Source organism: Peromyscus maniculatus, chromosome 20, assembly GCF_049852395.1.
Source record: "Peromyscus maniculatus bairdii isolate BWxNUB_F1_BW_parent chromosome 20, HU_Pman_BW_mat_3.1, whole genome shotgun sequence".
NCBI classification, from domain to species: domain Eukaryota; kingdom Metazoa; phylum Chordata; class Mammalia; order Rodentia; family Cricetidae; genus Peromyscus; species Peromyscus maniculatus.
Window position 1 is genome coordinate 10,137,241 of NC_134871.1, and position 23,549 is coordinate 10,160,789.

At 39.9% G+C, this 23,549-nt stretch overlaps 1 protein-coding gene across 7 annotated transcripts in view; it reads left to right on the forward strand.

The window, feature by feature from the left end:
* The window catches only part of Samd12 (sterile alpha motif domain containing 12), a 435,192-nt gene that overhangs the window by 307,146 nt on the left and 104,497 nt on the right, over nucleotides 1-23,549 (forward strand). Inside the window, exon 5 of one of the 7 annotated variants that reach the window (XM_076555776.1) lies at nucleotides 21,159-21,355. The exons of the other annotated variants lie outside the window; for them this stretch is intronic. Coding sequence (XP_076411891.1) covers nucleotides 21,159-21,199 — 41 coding nt within the window. The 3' untranslated portion in view covers nucleotides 21,200-21,355. Of the gene's footprint in view, nucleotides 1-21,158; nucleotides 21,356-23,549 lie in introns of those variants that run through there. 7 annotated transcript variants of the gene reach the window in all.

Consider the following 23,549-nt stretch of genomic DNA (forward strand, 5'->3'; position numbering starts at 1 on the left):
ATTATTTCAAGAATGCCTCTTTGGGCCCTCCAGTTCAGTGTCCCAGGAATTTATTTTGTTGATCATAAGTCAATATCCTCCACTAGTAACAGGGAGACTCTCAAAGCCTTGAGCCGTTTTTATTTCTATGAAGTCAACTTCTTGGGGGAAGGCTTCCACAACATCTTAGTTTGTCCACAGTATTCTGTTAACCACATTGTGAGTTTGATTTTGAAAATATAAGCAAATATACATGCCAGTAAAAACTCTACACTGATGTGCAGCATCCTGCACATTTTAGAAAACTGTAGTTTTAAAGAACTTTTAAAAATGTACTTATTTTATATGAGTTTGTTGCCTATGTGTATTTATGTGTACCTACCACATGTGTGATTAGTGCCCACAGAAATCAGAATACAGTATAGGATCACCTAGAACTGCAGTAATGAATGGATGTGAGCCACCATGTGGATGCTAGGACTTGAAACCAATTCCTCTACAAGAACAAGTGATCTTAACTGCTGGACTGTCTCTCCAGTCCTGAAAACTATTCTTGAGGTAACAATTGCTTCTCTTCCTCAACAGTCAACTTTTCAACTCAATAACAATGCTTCTAATGAATCAATACAACCATCTCTAATGTTTTTTCTTTATGTTTTTCTTCTCAAATCCCTTTCTCATAGAACTAGGCAATAACATAATAGAATGAGGATTTTACCAGTGCATTCTCACCTCAATAACAGTAGCAAAATTTTTTACCCCTAGGGATTGAAGCTAGGAGCTCTTATATGTGAACCAAGCACTCTGCCACAGAGCTGTATATCCAAGTGGTAGAATAAGGATTTTGAAGACTACAAGCTTGAGGTCAAACCTGATAATAGCTACAAGGTCTTGTGTCAGAAACTTGGAGCAATTTTATGAACCTTACTGAGCTTGGTCTTTATGTTCATAAAATGGAACTTATTGTCTTGACTTCATGGAGCTTCTCTGAGAATTAAATCAGTTAATAGTTGTGAAAACATTTGGTGCCATGTTGGAATAGTAAAATACTTGCTGTTGCTTTGAAGTCTTTTTATTATGTAATACATGCTATTTAAGACATGGGACTACAAACATGGCAAGATATAGACCCTATCTTTAATAAGCTTTCTATCTGGTTAAAACACCATTACTGCAGATGAAATAAAGGAAATGAAATCACTCGTGCTATTTTAAGCAGATAGTATTCAACATAGGAAATTAGATAATTACAAAGTTGTCAAAAGAGCTGGAGGAAGTCCAAGTTTGCTGCTGGAATCCTAGAAAGGTCAGGTGAACAAGACAACTCATTCTGACTGTCAGGTCAAGGACACTTTCTACCTCAACAAAGGGAGTTGGAGGTACAGGAAACTATTGGGGAAATCATTGATATTAATAGCACACTGTCTGACCTGTGATCGTGGGATCAGGAAATCACCATTTTTCTAAATGCCTCTGTCCACCCATAAAGCTATCTTTGTTCCTCAGAGCTATGCTTAGCAAAACCCAGAATCCCCTTATTGTGAAGGTACAGCCTTCACCACGCTTTTTTTTTTCATTTTATGAAACAGTATTTAACTGGTTGGACCCACAATGTAGCTGCAAGGGAATCTTTAAAATATAGTTATTTGGCTTTAACACCTCTTCAGTATAATGAAGCACACTATAGTCAATATGGAATACATTCTCAACACCACTTACTCATTATTTAGAGAAAAAAATAGATAAACTGTTTGTGATGGCAATTCATGACTGCCAACTTGACTACATCTGAAATTAACTAAAACTCAAATGACTCAGCACATCTGTGAGAAATTTTTTCTTAGTTAAATCATTTGAACTTAGAAGACCCACTTCTAATCTGGGTCTTTGAGGTGGGAAGATAAATATTTAATCCAGATATTTTGAGGTGATAAGATCCACCTTTTATATGGACCACACCTTCTTCTGGCAGCCTATATAAAGAATATGGAAGAAGGAAGCTTCTCTCCCTTTGCCTGCTTGCTCTTGCTCTTGATAGGAAATCTATTTCTTTACTGACATCAGAGCCTACTTCTTTGGCATTCTGGCATATACTGAAATATCCAGCCTCATGGACTGAACAACTACTGGACTCTTGGACCTTCCATTCTTAGGCAGCCATTGTTAGTTTAGCTGGACCACAGCCTTTACACCATTCTAATAAATCCCTTTTATATAGATACATTCTAATTTCTGTTCCTCTATAGAACCCTGATTAAAACAGTGATCATTCTAAGATGGAGCATTGTTAGAGATGAATAGAGTTGATCAGAACAATGGAAAGAATAAAGTTCAAAGCCAAGCAACCTAGTCCATCAAGGTTCTGATAAGAACCAGATAGAACACTGCAGTGAAATGATTTGGAGAACTTTGTCTTACTTGCTTTCCTGTTGCCATGACAAAGCATGATGAGCAAGGCAGCTTATAAAAGAAAGCATTTAATATGGGAATCATGGTTCCAAAAGGTCTGTGACCATCATGTCAGGGACTATGGTAGCAGGCAGACAGGCATGGCTCTAAGCAGTAGTTGAGAGTTTACATCTGATCAGCAAGCACAAAGCAGAGAAGCTAACTGTTCCATAATGCCATGGGCTTTTGAAACCTCAAAGCCCAACCCCTAGTGACACACTTCCTCAAAAACGGCCATATTTCCCAATCCTTCTAAAACAGTTCCACCAACTGGGGACCCAGCATTCAAATGCATAAGACTGTGGGGCCATTCTCATTCAAACTACCACAAGCTCAATGAAGAAACAACTATAGTTACAAAATTCCACAGACAGCAGAAGAGCAAAAGGATTTGCATACTACTTCATTCTAGTTTGGCAGAAAAAAAAAATGCCAAACATCCCCTACTGCAAAATGGAGTATTACAGAACAATGAAAGAGACAGACATGTAGAGATAGTCAGCAAGAAAAAGGAGATTTCTCAGGGACCCATCCTAGCTGTCTTCAGGCAGTAGGTTAGAACGAACACCCTAACCTCCCTCTTATTCCCTCTCCCTCCTACCATCTCCCCATACTTCACCCTAATAGAACCCAACTCAATAAGAAACTAGAGAGAGGTAACCTGTGATATTTTCTATACAGATCAATGCCTAGGAGGACATAGCATGATGGAAGGAGTATAGGGTAGAACTAGAGAAATGGAATATTTAATGCATACTCCTCTGCCTTTCAAGCTGCTTTGTAACTTTAAGCAAGTGAGCTTCAGGTTGCTCGATAAAAAACAATGGTATCAATAATGTCCAAGTTTATTAGAAACATAAAATGAGACTGTCTGAATAATGTCTGGAGATCCCTTGGCACCTTGGAGATATCAATTAATGTTCTCTTATCCTGCCTCTAGCTGATCACAGATCTTTCACTTGTGGCTACCTTACAAGTTCCCCAGAATCAGCATATTTCAGAGAGGGGTCCACAGACCATGTGCTTGAAAAGTAACTGGTGTTCTTTTCAACAGAATTCCTGGCCCTGAACCCCAATCTGACTAAGTCATGTGCAGAAGGATGTGAATCTTCATTTCAGACAAATTCCCCCAAATGATTTTTCACACACAATAAAGTGAGGGAATCACCATTCTAAAAGTCCATATTTCTAATTGATGCCCACTAGGGTAAAGCATAGACAAGATTTATCTGTGCTTAAAATCATTAGGTGCAGTTACAGCCCATCAGCTCCATGAAGAGGGACCATCAGACGAGGATACTAACAGCCTGTCCTGTGATGTTAGGTCACACTGGCTCTCCATTTTACTGACTTTATTAATACCCAAGGAACAATGTTCCCAGGCTTTTAATTAAAAATTCTCTAACTTCCAGACTTTAATCATTTTCTAGGTTGGATATCAGTTTGAATTTTGCCCCTCTCCCCTTTCAGAGAAAACTTAATTGACAAAGCAGACACTGTTAAAAGAGATAAAGCTTTTTGAAAGCATTGTAGAGGAGAATAGGTCAGTTATATGTATAAACAGGAGGAGACCAAAATTTAGGATATGATTCAATGTTGGACTTCCCTACTTCAATTAAGGAAAGATACAAAAAGTCTCATCAGTAGTTGGGGACTGAACAGAGCTCATGATTTGGATCCTGAACTGGTTAGGATTTGCCTTGACTGCAATAAAACATCTCCAAATAGTAATGGTTTAGAGAAAAGAAAGTATAACTTGATGCTCATGTAAAACTGCAGATGTTGGCAGAGTAAAGGTGGTGTGACAGCTGAACACCATAGAGTTCTCAGGAACTTGGGCTCCCTCTTGATGTGGTCCTGCCCACCATGAAACATCGTCTTTGTTTTCATGTTCCAGCATGGAACTACAGGCAACCTACAGGGCTGCTGAATTTTGAGGAAGGGTTAGCATATTTCATTTTATCTCTTTAGCCAGAACTTATTCACATGGCTACACAACATTCTAAGAGGCTGAGCTACAGAATTTCAGAGAATTATCCTATTAGATGGATGGTAGAAGTTGTTGCACACTTGTTATGGGCTAAGACGTTTTCATATTTTCTGTTTCCAGTAGGACAGTTATTAGTGGCATTCCAGAACATTGATTCTATTCCTAGTATTTTTAAAAGGAGAAACCTTAATACAGAAATTTTTCAACACAGTCATAAAAGTGTTAAATAGCCAAACCTCAAAAATGAGATAACACAGAGTTTATCAGCAGTAGTAAGCTTGTACCTTCTTTGGACCTGGATGGGGAACAACAGGCAGAGCCTAGTAGCCTCAGCTGCCCAGAAGAACTAGGGTTGTGCTGAACTTTTCCAATGGATCCAGTGTCTCATATTAGTTAAAGCCACCTGAAAGTCTGTGAGCTAGGGAGCTTGGAAATTCAGTTCCAAGTAGAATTGGCAAGGAATGATAAAATATCCATCTAAAATCAAACAGGAAGGGAAGCAAATCAAGGTTGGGGACCTGGATAGCTTGCTATTTAAGAATGTGCTGGACACTATCTCTAGATAAATATGAGAAATCTGAGAAGCTGAAAAGGATTCTTGTCCAGAAATCAACCACTCAAAATGATGAGTGTATCATTATTCACAAAAGCTAAAAGGAAGAAACCACCCAAATGTCAACAAATAGATAATACACAGTGTTAGGATACAGTGAAATATTATTCTTCCATAAAATAGGGTGAAATTCAAAAGTCAAATATATATTTTAATGTCAGTAATGTTGACAGATTTTGCTAAGTGAAATAAGCCCAGCAGAGACCAGGAAATATTGTATGATCGTAGTCACAGGAAGTTCTTTGCATGGGCATATTCATAATAAAACAGGAAGCAGAGTAAAAGTCATGAGGAGCTGTGGTAGAGGACAATGGAAAGTCATTGAACACAGAATTTCTTTTGGGGATGATGAGAAGGTTCTGGAAAGAGATAACATTGATGGTTCAATGTGTGAGTGCACTTAATGCTACTAAACTGCACATTTTAAAAGGTTAGAGTAGTACATTTTTCAAATGAAATTACTTTAGAAGTTGATCATAAAATTAAAAAGGTTTCTATGCTTTTCAAATATATGTACTGATTGAAAAAACTCTTCATGGAGAAGGTGAATGTTAGGAGAGAAGCAATTGTAGCTGACTACTAATGGACAAAACAATGGGATCAAAGACCATGAAGACTTAAAAACCAAAGCATAACCTGAGAGTTGTTGCAAAGTTTCCATAGACTTTCTAATGGCTGAACTAGTACCTCCTGGGCAGATGAACACGCTCAGCAGGTAAAAGCACTTGTACAAATCTGATGGCCAAAAGAAAGACCTGACTCCTGAGAGTTGCCCTTTGACATGCTCACATGCAGCATGGCACATATAAATGAGGGCACAGTATGCACACCAATAATAAATAAAATTTAAATTAAAAAGAAATGCTTCCTGACTCTTTCTAAGACTAGATTTGATATGACCGTAAAGCATAAGTTTAAAGTAGAACAGAAAAACAAAAGCAGAATCAGAAAACTGGGGGAAAATAACAGAATCACCATAGAGGGAGCATCTGAAGAACTGGAAATAATCTCAGAAAACAATAGGAAAAAAACATGCACACCTAAAGGATGCATGGAAGAACAAAGATAACCAGGAAGAGTAATGATGTCTGGGTACCATGTTTTGAGAAAGTAGAGGCGAGTCAGGTTGCTCAGCTGATAGAGTCAGCCATGAATGCCATAAGCATGAGCACAGGAAGGTGCTTGCTGGTTTTCCTATCCAGTGGTGGCAGAAGGTCTTTGGCTGCTGAGAGAAGACCATTTCTGTGGCGGCAAGAGGAATTTAGGCCAGAACACAATGAGCACAGCATCTTTTCGGCCTCTCTCCACTTGCTTGCTCAACAGAAGCAGTAAACAAACCCTGTTCCCAGAACTACCCTGACAACATTGATGATGGCAGCACACAAATTAAGAGGTAAACAAAAAAGTCATGTTAATTTCAAGCTCCATTAGAAACACAGGCAGAGAAAAAAATCAACATCTGCCAGATAGAAAAGGTCAAAATTAGAAGGGGAAATAACTTTGTTGTTGAGATCCTGAGAAGGTTTTGCCAGCAGTGAAGACCTGGGAGTATTTTGTTTCTCCTTTTACTTTTGTCCGTAGTGGGATTCTAAAACAAGCATTCTTGTTCATGTCTCCTCTAATCAGAACTGTGTGGAGATGGACTAGGGCTGCGTGCTTTCTCTAGGAAAAGAGAACGCGATGTATTTGGGGATAAGCACAGGACCCTCCTCCTGAGCTGTCTTCTAATTCTTTTGCATGTAATTACTTTCCTTATCTTTTAAAATCCCTAGTAGTGTTTATGGCTTTGGCCAGATGTGTGAGTCCACTCTTTTGAAGATTCCATAATGTACGTAGTCTCTAACATGAGAGTGGTATAGCACATCAGAGAGGCTTCGATTCCTTCAGCCCTTTGAAGACTGTGTTGTATACTCCAGATCAAGTCCCGGAAATGCGCACATGTCCTTTCCTTACTTGCCTGTGTTGATGGGGACAGTACACAAATGAAAACAGACACTTCTAGTAACTTCTTTGTAATGTCATAGCAATGAGCAGTCCAAGTCTTTGATGATGGATGAGTCTTCGTTTGTAAATGTGAAGCCATATGTGTTAACTTAGTTTCCTTCCAGGCATTTTGTATTAGTGAGCATGCCATATGGCTTCATAGTGTTCCCTAAACCAGTTTCTTGCTGTACTTTGATTTAGTAAATGCAGAAAGAAAATTTTCATCATAACTCTTTAGTTAGGTTCAGGGCTCTGTTCTACATGATGTGTTGGCCTTGGTGATTTCTCTGAATTTTATAAGTCTATGATATCTTTTCTCCAGAAGTATTAAATTTGAAGAGTCGACCACTAAATACAATCTGACCTACCTTCACTCCCCTAAAAACTAAGCAGTTTTTTTTTTAACATTTATACTTCAAGAATAGTAGATCTCCTTTTGAGCTTAGAAATACAGTCATTGCTAAGTTACATGACTGGACTGAACTCTGAGTATTAGAGTACAAAGTAAAAAATTGTAGGAGACTCTTTTCTTAGAAGTGGGATGTGAATTGTGGCCTGAGTTTAATTAAGTGTTGCTCATGGCACCGTACAGGCTGGCACTTAATTATATTCAGTTCATTCCTTTATTGTATATCGTCTTTTACTTTTCTCTAAATGCTTCGTGTGCTCTGTTCTTATCCGCTCCAGCCCTGCTGTAAGCTCTTTGAGAACAACTAATGTCACACAGTAGACCCTCAATAAGTTCAGCATAAATGAGCTCATGAGCAAAGAAATAAATGTTGGCATTTAGGAAAGGATGCTGGGGTTCATGTAACAAGATGGCACCTGAGAAATTGAGCAGAAATGAACAAAGGAGAGAGTTATTGGTTCTCCCTGGAAGGTGTCCACATTTATTCCTGGTTTCCATGGATAAGACACAGGTTCAAATTTTCTCTCTGATCCTCTGTTTTTGGTTTTTGTTGTTGTTGTTGCTGTTTTTTTTAAGTCTACTCAGGGTTGAGGGCACCTCTAAAACACATGGTATTATAAAATATGTGCAGTTATACCAACTCCCAGCATTGGTGCATTTACATACTTATTTGATTTTTATCCCTGGCCTATACTTCTTAAATTTCTCAGTTTCCACTGTCACTTTCCAGGTGTTATTATCTTTGTCTTCTTTGCAACAGCCTAATGTGATCAAAATGAGATATTCCTGGGTAGTCTGCCTGTAGAATGTCTCTCTGACAATAGCATATGAAATGGGTGACAATGCTGGTGTCTGCTCCAGTAGAAAATGCTGAAGGGGAGAGCATTGACTTTCTGATCTGTGTCTTGTACAGGTCATTTTGTCCAGGAGCCTGCATGATTTAAAAGCCATCTAAAAAATAAAGCACATTCATCATGCCATAAGTCATTTTGCCAGGTCTCACATAATTCATGAATTTTTAAAGCAGCGTGTTAATGAAGATGCTCACTATAAATGCAGGCACCATCTCTTTCAGGCAACTTTTAATGAGTCCAGTACAAGTTGCTTTCAACTTGTGGTATCCATGATTAATACTGGCCAATGCTTCACCTACTGACCCATCTAATGAGCCTATGATGGCTAAACTATTTTGTGTCTGTAGCTTTTAGCCTTGAAGGACCTACCTACCACCTATGAGCATTTTCATCAGAAAGAAAGTGTTTCAGCCAGTCAGTGGGTCAAGAGGACCACTTCCATCATGATGGCTTTCCACATTTCACACTTTCACTGTTGACTGTGTTGACAGATTCAGCGTTCTGCATGTTACTAATCCTCTGCACTGACACTGTGCTAATTATTCTTATTCAGTGCCCCTACAACTTTTCCAATGGTTCTCTTTCCCTCCAAGGTCTTCATGTCTTTGTTTTAAGATTCTAATATCTTGTCAGTCTATTGAATACTGCTTTTAATTTGTCATTAGCATTTCTACTCTGGTTTACTTGTTTTTGCAAATGACAAAATAATATTATTAGATATCTGTAATCCCTTTCACCTTTAAGTAAATAAACTCCTACAAATGCATAAAATTGCTAAAAGTCATAAGTGACTGCATGAATTTCTTTTAAGCACTTTTATATTTTATAAAGTTCAAAGTAGTTAAGATGTGTTAACCAATGTGCATGGCAGAAGTTGCATGTTTACCTTCTAATAGAGTCAGTATATAAAATATCAGAAGCATGCAGCTTTCGAATGCCCCTCCACCTGTAATATATAACATTTACAATTTAACAAATGATTGTGAAAGTGACCACGGTGATAATCCCCATTCCCATCGGCTCTGCAACTCTCCCAAGCATCAGAAAGTTCGGAAGGGCTCTTTGGAACATGGATTGCTGAGTCCCTGATCCAGTAGGTCTACGGAGGAACTTGTTAAGTTTTACTTTGAGCAATATTGATTCTAGTGCTCTTCATCTTGGACACATACTTAAAAGCACTGTAATCTGGGCCAGTGGGGTGGCTGAGTGGGGGAAGGTGCTTCCTGCCAGTTCTGACAAACTGAGTCTCCATGGATAGAACAACTATACTGCTTTGTAATTCTTTCTTACTGTTTTTCTTTATTCTTGAGAATTTCATACATGCATACAATGAAATATGATCCTACTTACTTCCCATTTTCCCCCTCTATACTTCTAACATGTGCACCTCTAATTTCTTGTTGTGGGTGTTTTTGTTTGTTTGTTTGTTTTCCTGATGAAACACAAAGTCTAGTTAGTGTTTATCTTTTTTTATCTAAATCTGACCACCTGCTCTTAGATGTGCATATGCCCATTTCTGCCTCACCAACCTACTTCCCTGAACAGACACTTAGCTTCTTCCAGGCTCTAGTACCGTTTATTTGTCAGGTCATTCCAGACCTCTGTACACAATGTGTTCTATGCTCAAAGTAGACTCTAATCAAACTATCTTTTCTCTGTTATGCAAATTCTGTGTCGTTGTCACCAGTGATGTCTTCCCCCAGAAAGGATTGAATGAAAAGCAGTGATAAGCATTGCAGAAGAGGGGAGCAGAAAGAGTATAAGAACCTGAGGCTATGGATGATTACAACAAAATGGTGTCTTTTGGATACAACAAAGTAGCTGCACACATTATATATACTCATGGGTTTTGTGACACCATGCACAAGACATAGGTAAGCCGAAATCTAGGCCAAAATCCAGGTTGGAGAAAGGACTTGGACATGAGCATCTACTCCTAGATCAGGGGTTATTGATAATTACTAACTACTGAGGGAGAGTCTAGGATGCATTTTATCTACTGAAGATTGATGTGGGATGGTCCAGCTCACTGTAGATGGTGCTACCCCTGGCCTGGGGGTTCTGGGTGCTGTAAGAAAGCCAGTTAGCCAGCCATGAGGAGCAAACCAGTAGGTAGCCCTTTCCCCTGGTCTCTGAATCAATTGTTAAGTACTGAGAAAGGAAGAGTCAGTTTTCTTTAAGAGTAGGCTGTTCATTCTTTACCAGAAAGCCACACATCCAAGAATATGTGAAGCAACACAACCTGGCCTTGATGGGGGAAGTGGGGGAGAACAGGTTGTATAGAAAGGCATCTTAGAGTTTCTATTGTTGTGATAAAATACCATGATTGAAAGCAACTTGGAGAGGAAAGGATTTAGATCACTTCCACTTCCAAATCACAGTTCATCATTGAAGGAAGTTAAGACAGGAACTCAAACAAGGCAGATCAGGAACTGGCTGATGCAGAGACCAGGGGAGAGGGCTACCTACTGGTTTGCTCCTCATGGCTGGCTAACTGGCTTTCTTACAGCACTCAGGACCTCCAGGCCAGGGGTAGCACCACCTACAGTGAGCTGGACCATCCCACATCAATCTTCAGTAGATAAAATGCATCCCAGACTTTCCCACAAGCCAATCTGGTGGGAGCACCTTCTCATTTAAGGTTCTTTCTTCCAACATGACTCTAGTTTGTGTCAGGTTGACAAAAATTTAGACAGCACAAAAGAGAAGCATCTTGAAAAATTTAGGGAAGGGAGATAAATAGGATCAAAGTACATTGTATGAAATTGTCAAAGTTCTAATAAAAATAAAATAAACATTCCAAAAAAGCCAATGATGTTTCCCAAATATTCCTAACTAAAACATGTCCTTCTCTCAACTCCTTTACATAGTGTTCCACATTATGTTACCTGAAATCAAACTCAAAGATGACCTAAAATGGACACATCACACATTAAACCAGTGTTCATGTTTCTGATCATAGCATAAATATGCTTCTTAAAGTGAATTTTAAAGTCAGGAAATCATACTAAGTAAACTTTGTCTTTAATAGCACCCACTATCTGAAAATAATCCCCATATGTAATGTACTCTTTGAATATACTCTAGAATTGTATCCACTTTAAAGATTTGTGTTAGTTTTATAGCATATTGTATTCCAGGTATCTAAAATAATGCCAACCACAGACTCTGTGGTATTGTTGATTAGATTGGGGAAAAATAAGTAAAGTAAATAACATTCGATACTTAGGCATCAAGACTGGCTTTACCATATATATATATAACCTTGCTATAATCTTGTCTCCTATCTTAAGGAATAGCTAAGTCTTTCCACCTATTCTGTGCTCTAAACTTGAGTGACAGGGATACATGATGAACACCATACTTGGCTGGTGAGGCTTTGAAAATTTTTACATTTCCTCACACACTTTCCTTCCTTCTGTTAGCAGTATATTGAATTCATTAGGAGCAAGATCTGTCTTGTATGTCAGTGATGCTCCTTAGGGCCCACCCTGGTGCAAACTGCATAGTAAATACTAAGTGATTGCTAGGACTATCATGGCCCTCAGTCAGCAATCTCTTATGTGCTAGGATTCAACATATTTTCTCACCAAGGCTTTTATTTTAGTTGCTGTGAACTTAAAGTGCTAAATTTAGTCTCAAGAATTTAGTACTTTCCTGTGTAGAATTATGCACCTTCATTACCATTGATATTTGAGGTTTGAGGGTTCTGTTTGACCATAACTCCATTTTCAAATAAAGGACAATATTGGTTAATTCAGATCTTCAAAGCATCTCAGATACATGATGGTAAAAAAAAAATATAATCTATACATATTGAATTTTTTGCATTACAGAGTTTTTCTGATGGATATTAGAAAAATATATAAATAGAGAAATTAAATGAATATATAAAATACACATTCAGCAATAATTTGCAGCTCAAGCAACAAAGCATTAATTTAGAGCTTCAACCTTGTAATTTAGCTGATTAGAACAATTCAATACTCTTTTTATTTCATATTGTGTGGTAGCTAATTGATGGAGAATTCTGGGTGAATCAGTATGCAGAAAGTTGGCAAGCTCTACTCCTTCTGTATCAAGATGACTTGCTTACTACTTCCCCAGTTTTCAAGTTTTTTTTAAATAGCTTTCTTCTTCCTAATTGCCAGCCTTGCAAACTAAACCTAGCTTCTCCCTTTTTTACTTTCTTGTATCATTATGTAATAAAGTTCCTGGATTCTAAACTTTGTGGACAATTCTGTTGACAGCACACAAGACAGAGTCAAATAGATCAGTCTTCTCTAATGAGAGAGTCTATAAACAGTTATTTTAAAAATCCTTATAGCTAGATTAATGTCCCCAGATCCAACCTGCCACACAGGAATCAGCTTACAAGAAAATGTGTAAGAGCTGCCTGTGGTTGAACGACCCTACATGATTTGTGTGTGTGTGTTTTCTGAATATTTATAATACATACAAGATGATATTTATACTTCACACATTACCTACTTGGATTTTAATGTTTTCTTTTGTTTCTTTTACTTTTGTTGACCAGTTTAGTCCTGTTTACGCCACTACTGGGTGCCTCATACAGTGTGGTTTTATGTATTGCTCTATTCATCAATTATTAATGCCACACCAGGAAAAATTCCTTCCAGAAACAAATCCTCCTAACATGTAACCACTGGTAAATTCTTCTAAGCACCATAGTGCATGAAGCAGACCCAGATCTGCCCATGAAGAACGCCCGCAGAGCTCTTCCACTGGTGAAGCAATTAACTTTAGGTTCCATTTGCTGACCATGTTGCATGCCTAAGCTGATCATGTCTGCAAAAGCTTTGTCAATCTTTCAGCTTGCTCAGCTCATGGGAAAGTAAAGCTATACAGCTAGGCTCTGGAGCTTTGGGGTAGAAAAGAAAAAAGATTTACACTCAACGAACAAGAAAATGGCATTCCTGGCCATCAGTCTGGAAGGAAGGGTTTTTCTCTGGACACCATGGCAGGCTCCCTGCCTGTGTCCCTAAATGTCAGTTCGTGCCTCATTGCTGACTAAGTGTCTTCCCCACCTAATGTGACAGGTTGATGGGTCTGATATGACAGCAGTCCACTCTATGGGAGGCAAAGCTAACCCAAATGAGTGCCCACAACTCTTAAACTGAGTTGTACTAGATCCATTTTAGTGTAGATATTGTATTGCTTTTGAGCTATGCCTTCAGTGCCTAAGTTGTGAGGGGCAGTGGTCCAATAGGGCAGCTCTGCTTGAAGATTTGGCGGGGAGCGATTTTCCCCACTAATACTCCATGCCCCTCCCTCCTCTCCAGGTCAGTTCTTACCCAGCCACCAGAACCTGGATTTACCAATAGCATACTTGTGGAGGGAAGTGGGGTTGCTGGTAAGGATAGGCTTTGAGCCCCAGGGTAGAAGACATCACCTTGAGACCCATGAGCTAACTGTATAGGAGAATATGTGGCACTTTCTATCTTCAGCTCCCTTCCAGCAGCATAGATCTGGCTCCAATTTTCACCCATTATTTTAAAAAAGAGAAAACCTTACCTGCCAGCATAAATCCTAAGTAAGTTATAATTTTCAAGAGACTAAATCATTGGGGAAAACCATGTTCTTAGAACTAAATATAAAGTGGCGGCTCTGCTTTTTTTTATTTTCAATTTTATGCATTATCCTTCCATCACAAATATTGATCAATGCCTATGCTTTGCTGTGATTAATGTGAGAAAAGCTGCCATTTTCTGACCCACCATAAGGTAAACATCAAGATAACAATTCTTACAGTTAACTTGAGTCACCAAAGCTGACTGCATGAAAAACTCATAGCCTTAGCACTTTGCTCTTCAGTCTATCTTTCCAAGACATCACCCTGCTCTTCTTTCCAGCACCTCGGACATATAATGAAGCCACTTGAGGGACATATATAAGGTTCTTGAGAACATTCATCCAAGTTCTACTCTTGGTCCCTATGAGGTATTGAAGCTACTGCTGAATATGGCTAAGCTTCCCTGATGTCATGAATGAATGAAATCGGGCCTGATTTGAAAAGCTTGTTTTGTTGTTGTTTTGTTTGGTTAGTTTTTACAGAGTAAAGACAAAACTTTAGCATGGCTGAATAGCAATGATGAATTGAGGGAGCTGTCATTATGGAGTTTAGGGGATTACCTGTGGTTTTGTTGCTGTTTTTCTCTCTGTCTCTGTCTCTGTCTCTGTCTCTCTCTGTCTCTGTCTCTGTCTCTCTCTGTCTCTCTCTGTCTCTCTCTGTCTCTCTCTGTCTCTCTGTCTCTCTCTCTCTCTCTCTCTCTGTGTGTGTGTGTGTGTGTGTGTGTGTGTGTGTGTGTGTGTGTGTGATGTTGAGGGTCAAACCCAGGGCCTTGTACATGCTAAACAACACTTTACCCCTGAGCTTTATCTGTACACCTGAACATAGCACTTTTTGATTCAAGGATTCCAAAATATGTTTTGCTAGATTTATCCAAATCCCTTGATTCTGACATGCTGTCATTTGTACTAAGCCATGGAATTCAGTGTCTAAAGAACCACCATGTAGCTTTTTTCCTTCTGGTTTATAGATCCATTTTCAGGACACAATGGAGAAGAGACTCAGCTTCTACTATTGCCAGGTGAAGCAGGGACTTGCTTGTGTCCCATCGCTAAGTGCCCAAAAGTTGTCAGCCACCTGTTAGTAGCTCACTGTGGACCTGATACCAGCCTCAGAGGTTTGCCTTTGTAGTTCGAAGCAAGGGAAACACATGACAGTCTGCACAGATCTGAGTCCTCTTAGCATTTTCCTCCAACACTAGAAAAATGACAGGGTTTTTTTCTGGGAAGTAAATGGTAATAGATGGTAATAGAGAAACTCCAGGGTGTTAGTAAATATTTCCTCACAGAGGACACTCAGAAACCAGACATCTGAGACATCAGCCAGCTGCTGGAAACTCTCCTGATTTGGTTTTATTAAATATACCAAAGAATAATTAAGCCAGAAGGGGAATTCTGTGTTCTGTCCCCTGGGGACTGTGATTAATAAGTGACTTTCCATGCTATTCTTTTTTCCACTTCCTGTTTTTCTCTCTTTAAAAAATACTGTTCATTAAATGGTGGGTCCAAACAGGATGGGAGAACCTGCTTATCTGAGGCTATTTATAAGCTGATCCCAGTAAATATGCTATTTTTTTTCTCACATACATTTACCAGACTTGTCTTTTCTGCGGATCTAGGCGGGGATCTATTCCTCTAGACAGCAAAGGACTAGCACTGTAAGAATATTAAAGGAGGGAAGAGGTAAGGAAGAGTGGGTAGTGTGATGTATTAGCCCAATGGTTCTCAACCTGGGGGTCATGAGCCTTTTGTGAGTCTCCTATTGGATATCCTGCATATCAGCTATTTGCATTATGATTCATAACAGTAGCAAAATCACAGCTAGTGGGGTAGCAATGAAATATTTTATGGTTGGGGGGTCACCACAGTGTGAGCAATTATCTTAAAGGGTCGCAGCATTAGGAAAGCTGAGAACCACTGGCCTACAGCGAAGGGGAAGGAAGAGGAGAGGAGGAGTGTGGGCGTGAGGTGATGTCACCCTCTCTGTCATCATCTTTGTAGCAAATGCAGTGGGACTCTGTCACAAATGGGAAAAGGCTTAGGGAGCCCACGGTGCTGGGGACTCTCCGTAATTAAACTGAAATATGAATGTAAACTAGCATTTCAGTTAAGCTGCTTATTAAAATAATTAGGCCAACGAAGCAAGAAGGAGAAGCCAAGGAACGGGGAAGTCGGCTTGGTTAAAATGTTCATTCTACAGGAAGAGGTGGAACTAAAGGAGAATTATAGGACCACACATCTAGTAAATAAAAGCAGGGAGGAACCAAAACCCAAAAGTTACTGAAAAAAAAAAAAAGACTAAAAAAATTTATTTTCCTACTTACTTTGTAGTCATGGAACTCTGGAATTAAGGTTGTGTTTTGTTTTGTTTATACATAAGCCACGTCTAAACTATCTGCCCTACATTTTCATTGAGAACTTACTTTTTCCCTCTGAACTTGACTCTTTTTACATTTTGCACTTATTAAATGGTAATTAACTTGATTTCCACTAAATGGGAAGAATCCCAATGAGAACACTGAATGCTTTAATTGTAAGTAGTATCACCTCATTTGGGAAATGTCATCTAAACATGGAGCAGATAGATGTGGTGTTTGGATGAACCCCTGTGGCCATGTTGCAGGTAAACACGCATCTGTCGGATTTCTCAGGAAACACTTTTGAGGCCAACTGGAGAGTAAGCACTGTTTACTCCACCCTTCAATTTCATGATGGTTTTAATGGCTCCGACCATGACATTACAGTTTATATAAGGTCAAAGTGGGAAACAGGTCACACAAATTCTAGCCTAATCCCGGTTAAACTCCCAACTACTTTATATAGTGGAGGAGTTTCTAGTGTCACCAATTCTAAAACTTGGAGACTGTGATTGCCCTTCAAAAATCATAGAAATAATACAAGAGTGACCCATTTTCCTCTCTGGATTTCCCATTAAATTGTCTTGATACCAAACTGCTCATTGTTTTTAGTTTTGGTCTCATGTGCCCTGCTGTTACATAAGGGCTATAATTTTCACTTAGCTGGTCCCTGGCAAATGTCTAAGTCATTGAATCTTGCTTATTTGAGTTCTTTAGTTGCAGAAAGTGCCCCCTAAGCCCTTCCACTTCATCATAGAAACAGGCAAGGCCAAAGAATCTCAGGAGATGCGGCACCTCTCTTAAATGAATAATTTTTAAAATTTACTTCTTTCTGATTACAACTATATTAGAAATCCAACTCTCTACTTGGTATGTCAAAGGAAAGAGACAATTAATTCAAAAGTGCTTCTGGGGATTTAATAAGGCATAGTTGAAAATTATTTGAGACCACATTGTTTAAAAGTGTATCTTCTCAGAAAGAAAACTGGCGTGTGTGTGTGTGTATGTGTGTGTGTGTGTGTGTGTGTGTGTGTCTGTGTGTGTGTGTGTGTGTCTGTGTGTCTGTGTGTCTGTGTGTGTGTGTGTGTGTGTGTGTGTGTGTGTGTGTGTGTGTGTGTGTTTATCATGAATTAGGAAGGCAAAAGCTTAAGCTGGCAGCCCAGATTCCACTTAGCATTCATTAATGTAAGATACCAGCACAGATGACTGGTTCATTGTGCCTACATCAAGCTTAGCTGCTTAGACCATCTGGGCTTCAGTGAATCCAAGGAAAGTAACTGTTGCTTATCAAAGTCCCTTCAAGAAGGAAGGGTTGCTAACTGCTGTGTAGATCTTCACATTATCTAAGGAAACCAGAAGATCTGACTTCTGCCATTTTGGACAGCTGCTAGTAAAGGAAGTGCCTGCCAAGGCTGCTTCAGGGGACATTGGCTTGATGTTGAGGGTGTCTCTCTTCCAACCTATCAATTAAGAAAAGAGCATAGCCAGTTGTGATGTATTAGATAGCTCTGCAATGGATCACTATGAAAATCGTATATTGGCAAGGGTTATTCAAGTTGCCAGGAATCCAAAGCTTGCTGTGTGACATCCCCAGAAGTCTGATGGTGTGTGACTGGTTTACTCTGTTAAATGAAACTGCTGAGATGACTGTCATGAGGTGATTAATAAAGTGCATAAATCTTAACTATGGGGAGAAAAGAAGATGAATTGATGCATGCACATATTGGAAATGCAATGAAACCAAATTGAAGCTACCAGGATTTGCTAATATATAACAGAAAAACAATAACGTGTTTATTGTTCCCCACTGGCCTTGTTTTGTTGGTCTTATTTTAGAAATGACCAGTGAGACATACTCTGTGTTTTTTTTATTTTTCATTTTTCTGACAATGTGGAAAAGTAATAATGATGACATATGAAAGTGAACCTGGTATTTATCACTTATTATTTATTTTCTTTGTTGTTCGTGGTGATTCTAAAAATAAAGGACTGGCTCACCTTCCCTCAAAGCTATTATTGAATGTTATTTGTAATTGTATATAAAGTTTTGGTAGTTTTCAAAGTAATTAGAACCCTAGAGCAAATAAACACTAAATGGGCTCTCATCTTTGAAGTTACTTTTTTCAAACTAAATAGCTCTGTCTCTGCGATAATTATATACTAGTCATTATAAAATTAAAAATCATTTTAAGTGAATGAATGCTTTTTTATATAAAGTATTTGTTTCTTGCTAATTATTGCAAACTAATTATGGCTTATGATGTTCTTCAAGAACTCTGAACGCATTGCCTTGGAGTCCTGGTCTCCAAAGTTTGCAAGCTTCAATTCCAGAAGAGAAACAATGAGATGACCGTGGGGAAAAAGAGTCCATATTAATCAAAATGAGAGTTTTCATGACTTTGAGAAGATCGGCTTTCTGGAGACTGTGACTGACATTTATGCAACTGAGCATGCAGCCCATCCAAAAGCATTACTGTGGGCTGCAAAGATGGCACAGTGGTTCAGAGCATGGATTGTTCTTGCAGAGGACTCGAGTTCAGTTCCCAGCACTCACAATGGGCAACTTACAACTGCTTGTAGCATCAGCACTCAGGAATCTGCCACTCTCTTTTGGCCTCTTGAGCAATGGCACCCATGCTCACATACCCTCACTCAAACATACATATGCATTTATAATTAAAAATAGAAATAAGGCCAGTCAGTGGTGGTAGCACATGCCTTTAATCCCAGCACACAGGAGGCAGAGCCAGGTGGATCTCTGTGAGTGTGAGGCCAGCTTGGTCTACAAAGTGAGATCCAGGACAGGCACCAAAACTACACAGAGAAACCCTGTCTTGAAAAACATAAATAAATAAATAAATAAATAAATAAATAAATAAATAAATAAATAAATAAGATTTTACAAATTTAATTGTTACTATGGCCCTTGCTTTCACTCTAGATACTGTGGCCTTTGGCATTTGACTTTCCCGTCTCAGAGCCTCCATTTGCTTTTGTAAAATAGATATAAGAATACCTTTCAGCACTGTTTTGATTACTATAGGCAATGTCTACAATTCTTCAATCTAAAATACTGTTACTATAGTCACTAGCTATTATTGTCATCAATTATTATCTCTTCCACTGTTATTTTTATAATAGAAAAAAAAAACTTAACTATCATCATAGCCACCAAATGGGTCATCAAGACAATTCTGGGTATCTTGTGACCATTTTTCCCCACAATGGGAACTTATCAAAAGCACAGGATTAAATTAAGTCATAAAAGGGGAAGTTTGGTATGTCCTTTTCCTTTGTTATAGACTAACATTCGGTTAAGTGTGGGTAGAAAGTATGACTGTTCAGGCCACAAGAACCAGCAGGTTCTTGAGATCCTACAAGCTCACTGAATCATGACAGTCCACTTTGCCAGGTTCTCTCAAGGACAGCAGGAACACAAACAGAAGGTAAACTATGATCAAAGAAAACCAAACCATCAAACAATAAGAAAAACCCCTGGTGAGCCACCTAATAAATGTCCCCTTTCCTCTAGTCTCCCCTTTCATCATAGCAAACGGGTGCCATGAGTTATGTGGGTTAGCTAGCAATGCACACCAGGTGTTCCTGTAGGGAAGCAAGGATGATGAATACCAAGTTCACGGGTTCCCTCTAACTCCCAACACTATCGCGACTGCTGTCATCAAGAAACGATTTCCTTCTGCTCTCCTTAGCTCTTTGCTCCAACTTCTCATTTTTTATTTTGCTATTGATTTAAAGTATGTTCTTCCTGAGTCAGTTTCTTGGTTCTAGGTACTAAGGTTGCTGACTGACTTTTTTTTAACTCCTTTTTATGTTTTTTTATTGATTTTAATAACATGTTTTAGTATTTAATATTACTTTTTAGAATATCCACCCTTCCTATGAACCCCCTTTGCTCTCTCTAAAATTCACAATTCACACACACACACACACACACACACACACACATACACACACACACACACACACACACACACACACCATATTTTAGGCAAAGAATGCCTTGCATATGTTATCCAATTTTTTAACAAACTCAGTTTTACAGCTTATGAAACATGTGTAGGGTCATCCAGATTATAAGAGCTTGTGTGGGATTTGCAGGGATAAGAAAGGGTGAGGGGGACTTTGTCGCTGAGTTCACCATAGGGCTGAAATTTTGACCTTCAGATGGATTTCCATGACAGAGAAACAAAAACTTGTTCCTGTTTTACTTTAAAAACATAAAATAAAATATACTTTCTACATTAAACACCACATGATTTTTTTAAAAAATGTAATTTAAAAAATGCCATATGAGAATAATGAGGGATATTATCCTGAAAATTGGAAACTAGAAATTTACTAAAAATTAAATCTACCTGTTTTTAAAACTAAAGAAAAAGTTTTTAGTTTAGCCTATTTTTTAAAATTAGTGTTTAGTGGGAGGTTGTGGTGCACACCTTTAATCCCAGCACTAGGAAGGCAGAAACAGGTGGATCTCTGTGAGTTGAAACTCAGCCTGGTCTACAAAGCACTTCGAGGAAAGCCAGGGTTGTTACACAGAGAAACCTTGTCTCAACTGTGTGTGTGTGTGTATAGTTTGTATATATGTGTGTATATATATGTGTGTGTGTGTATATATATGTATATATATATATATATATATATATATATAGTTTGATGTTTCCATACATTTATATATTTTATTTTGAGCACATGCCTCCTTCCCTTCCCTTCCAATAACCTAGATCATAATTTACCATGTAGACAGAGTTACTCTGAAGCTAATCTGTGTGTACTTCGCCTGGCTTCTCAGAATGGCTCACCCCATTCTGAACAGTCTGCATGATTGTGTTGATGATCGGCTGTCAAACAAGAAACACAAAGCTTGTGAATTTCCTGCTTCCTGCGTTCTTTACCCAGTTCTCTCTTTGCTCAGGGCTTCCTGGTCCCAGCCACCTGGTTTCAAAGTCAACATGAATGTGAGGTGCCCTGCCAGCTTATGACACATTGCCTCTGGGGTAAGAGAAAAGTAAGTTCTCATCCCAGCAGACTCAGGGAGCGGTAGTCCTTGCCTTTATTAGTTATTTTTAAGATGCTGAAAAATAAGGTTAGATGAGTTTCAGAGGAAGAAAGAAAATGGAATTGCTAAGAAACAGGAAGCAAGGCATACTCTGAAAGAGACAGGCCCAGCGAAGCCAAAGAAATGCCACCCTAACTGTGTCTCAGAGAGAAGGAAGTGATACAGCTTTCTAATATATGGCTGCACACAGCCTCAGATTCATAGCTAGCTGTGATAGGTCTCTGTGTGAATATAAAACAAGGACTCTTAGAGAGCCCATGTTTTACATGAATTATAAGTATCAGTTCATGTGTGCCCACCATGTGCCAGTGTTAGGCCAGCCGTTCCAATGCACAGAGTCCCAGGCACTTCAGACAGGTCTGGTGTTGAAAATGAGCCCTATAATTTCCAAAGCCCGTGTCCATTTCTACTACATTATCAGAAGCAGGGGGTTCTTCCAGGTGGCCTATCCATGTTAGTGGGTTTTTATTACAGGGATGGTAGTGAGGTAAACAATGTGTTATTTTAAAGAAGGCTGTTGATGGCCCAGTGACTCAAGACAATAGTGTTGGTTCTTTATTGCTTATATTTGTATTTCTGCTGAGATATAGATTCCCCTTTTATAGTTACTTATTTCTTTTGTATAAATCAAACTCTCCATATGCTCACCAAAATGTATATAATTACTCTAACATGAGCATTACCAGAACTCTTAGGGAATATCTATTGTTACATGTGAGAAAAAAAATGTATTTACAAACCAGAGTAGAGAGACTCTGTGACTATAATTGAACATAGCTGAAGCATAGAAATCAAGTTAGAGACTCCAGGAGGAACCTGTGTGGCTGTAAGAAGATATGACCACACATAACACAGACAGCTGTATCCCCTGGAGAACTGGAGGGTACTTTGACTAGTCATTTGTCTAGGATCATGTAGAATTCAAAAAGCAGAATTTTTATCTGCTACACTTACAAGTTTCTTATTTATCCCATTTTCTAGAAAATAATAATGCTGAGCATACACATGTGGCCACTGGCAAAAATGCAGGAGAATTTAATGAATTGTCTACTATCATTTCAAGGCACTCTTGATGTTCTATTTGTGTCAAGGTAGAAATCAGGACTATTTCATATTCCCCAAAGAAGAACATTAGAGGGGACAGAAATATATCAGACTGTCAGAATCATTCACTTGTCAGTCTGATTGTGCAAATGTTCAACACGGTATATGTTGATTCTTGTCCAAATCAGTGTGAAAAATGTGCAGTCGTGTTGTTTGAAGGGAAGAAATGGGGGTGTTTCAGTGAGTTCTGCCTCCACTGGGGTGAACACCCAGACTGGAAGAAGCAAAGACTTTGCCTGATTGTTTTAGGTGGATTTTAAATGTGGAAGGAACCAGAGTTTATTTTTGTCGTTGCCAAGGGAAAGTGGTCATCAGAGTTGCTCAATAAGAATCCAAAGACAGAGGGACATTCAGGCCCGGCGGCAGCCGGCAGAGACATTCAGGCCCAGCGGCGGCCCACAGAGGCCCGCTGAGGTAAACCGGCCCGGCGGCAGCGGCCGACAGGGACATTCAGGCCCGGCGGCAGCCGGCAGAGACATTCAGGCCCAGCGGCGGCCCACAGAGGTAGACAGGCCCGGCGGCAGAGACAAGCAGACTCAGGTAGGCCTGCGGCGGGGGCCCGTGGAGGTAGACGGGCCCAGCGGCGGCAGCCGACAGGGATATTCAGACCCGGCGGCAGCTGGCAGAGACTTTCAGGCCCAGCGGCGGCCCACAGAGGTAGACGGACCCAGCGGCGGCCCGCTGAGGTAAACGGGCCCGGTGGCAGCGGCCAACAGGGACATTCAGGCCCGGCGGCAGCCGGCAGAGACATTCAGGCCCAGCGGCGGCCCACAGAGGTAGACAGGCCCGGCGGCAGAGACAAGCAGACGCAGGTAGGCCTGCGGCGGCGGCCCGCGGAGGTAGACGGGCCCAGCAACAGCCCACTGAGGTAGACGTGCCCAGCAGCGGCAGCCGACAGGGATATTCAGTCCCAGAGGCAGCCGGCAGAGACATTCAGGCCCAGCGGCGGCCCACAGAGGTAGACAGGCCCGGCGGCAGAGACAAGCAGACGCAGGTAGGCCTGCGGCGGGGACCCGTGGAGGTAGACGGGCCCAGCGGCGGCAGCCGACAGGGATATTCAGACCCGGCGGCAGCCGGCAGAGACATTCAGGCCCAGCGGCGGCCCACAGAGGTAGACGGGCCCAGAGGCGGCCCGCTGAGGTA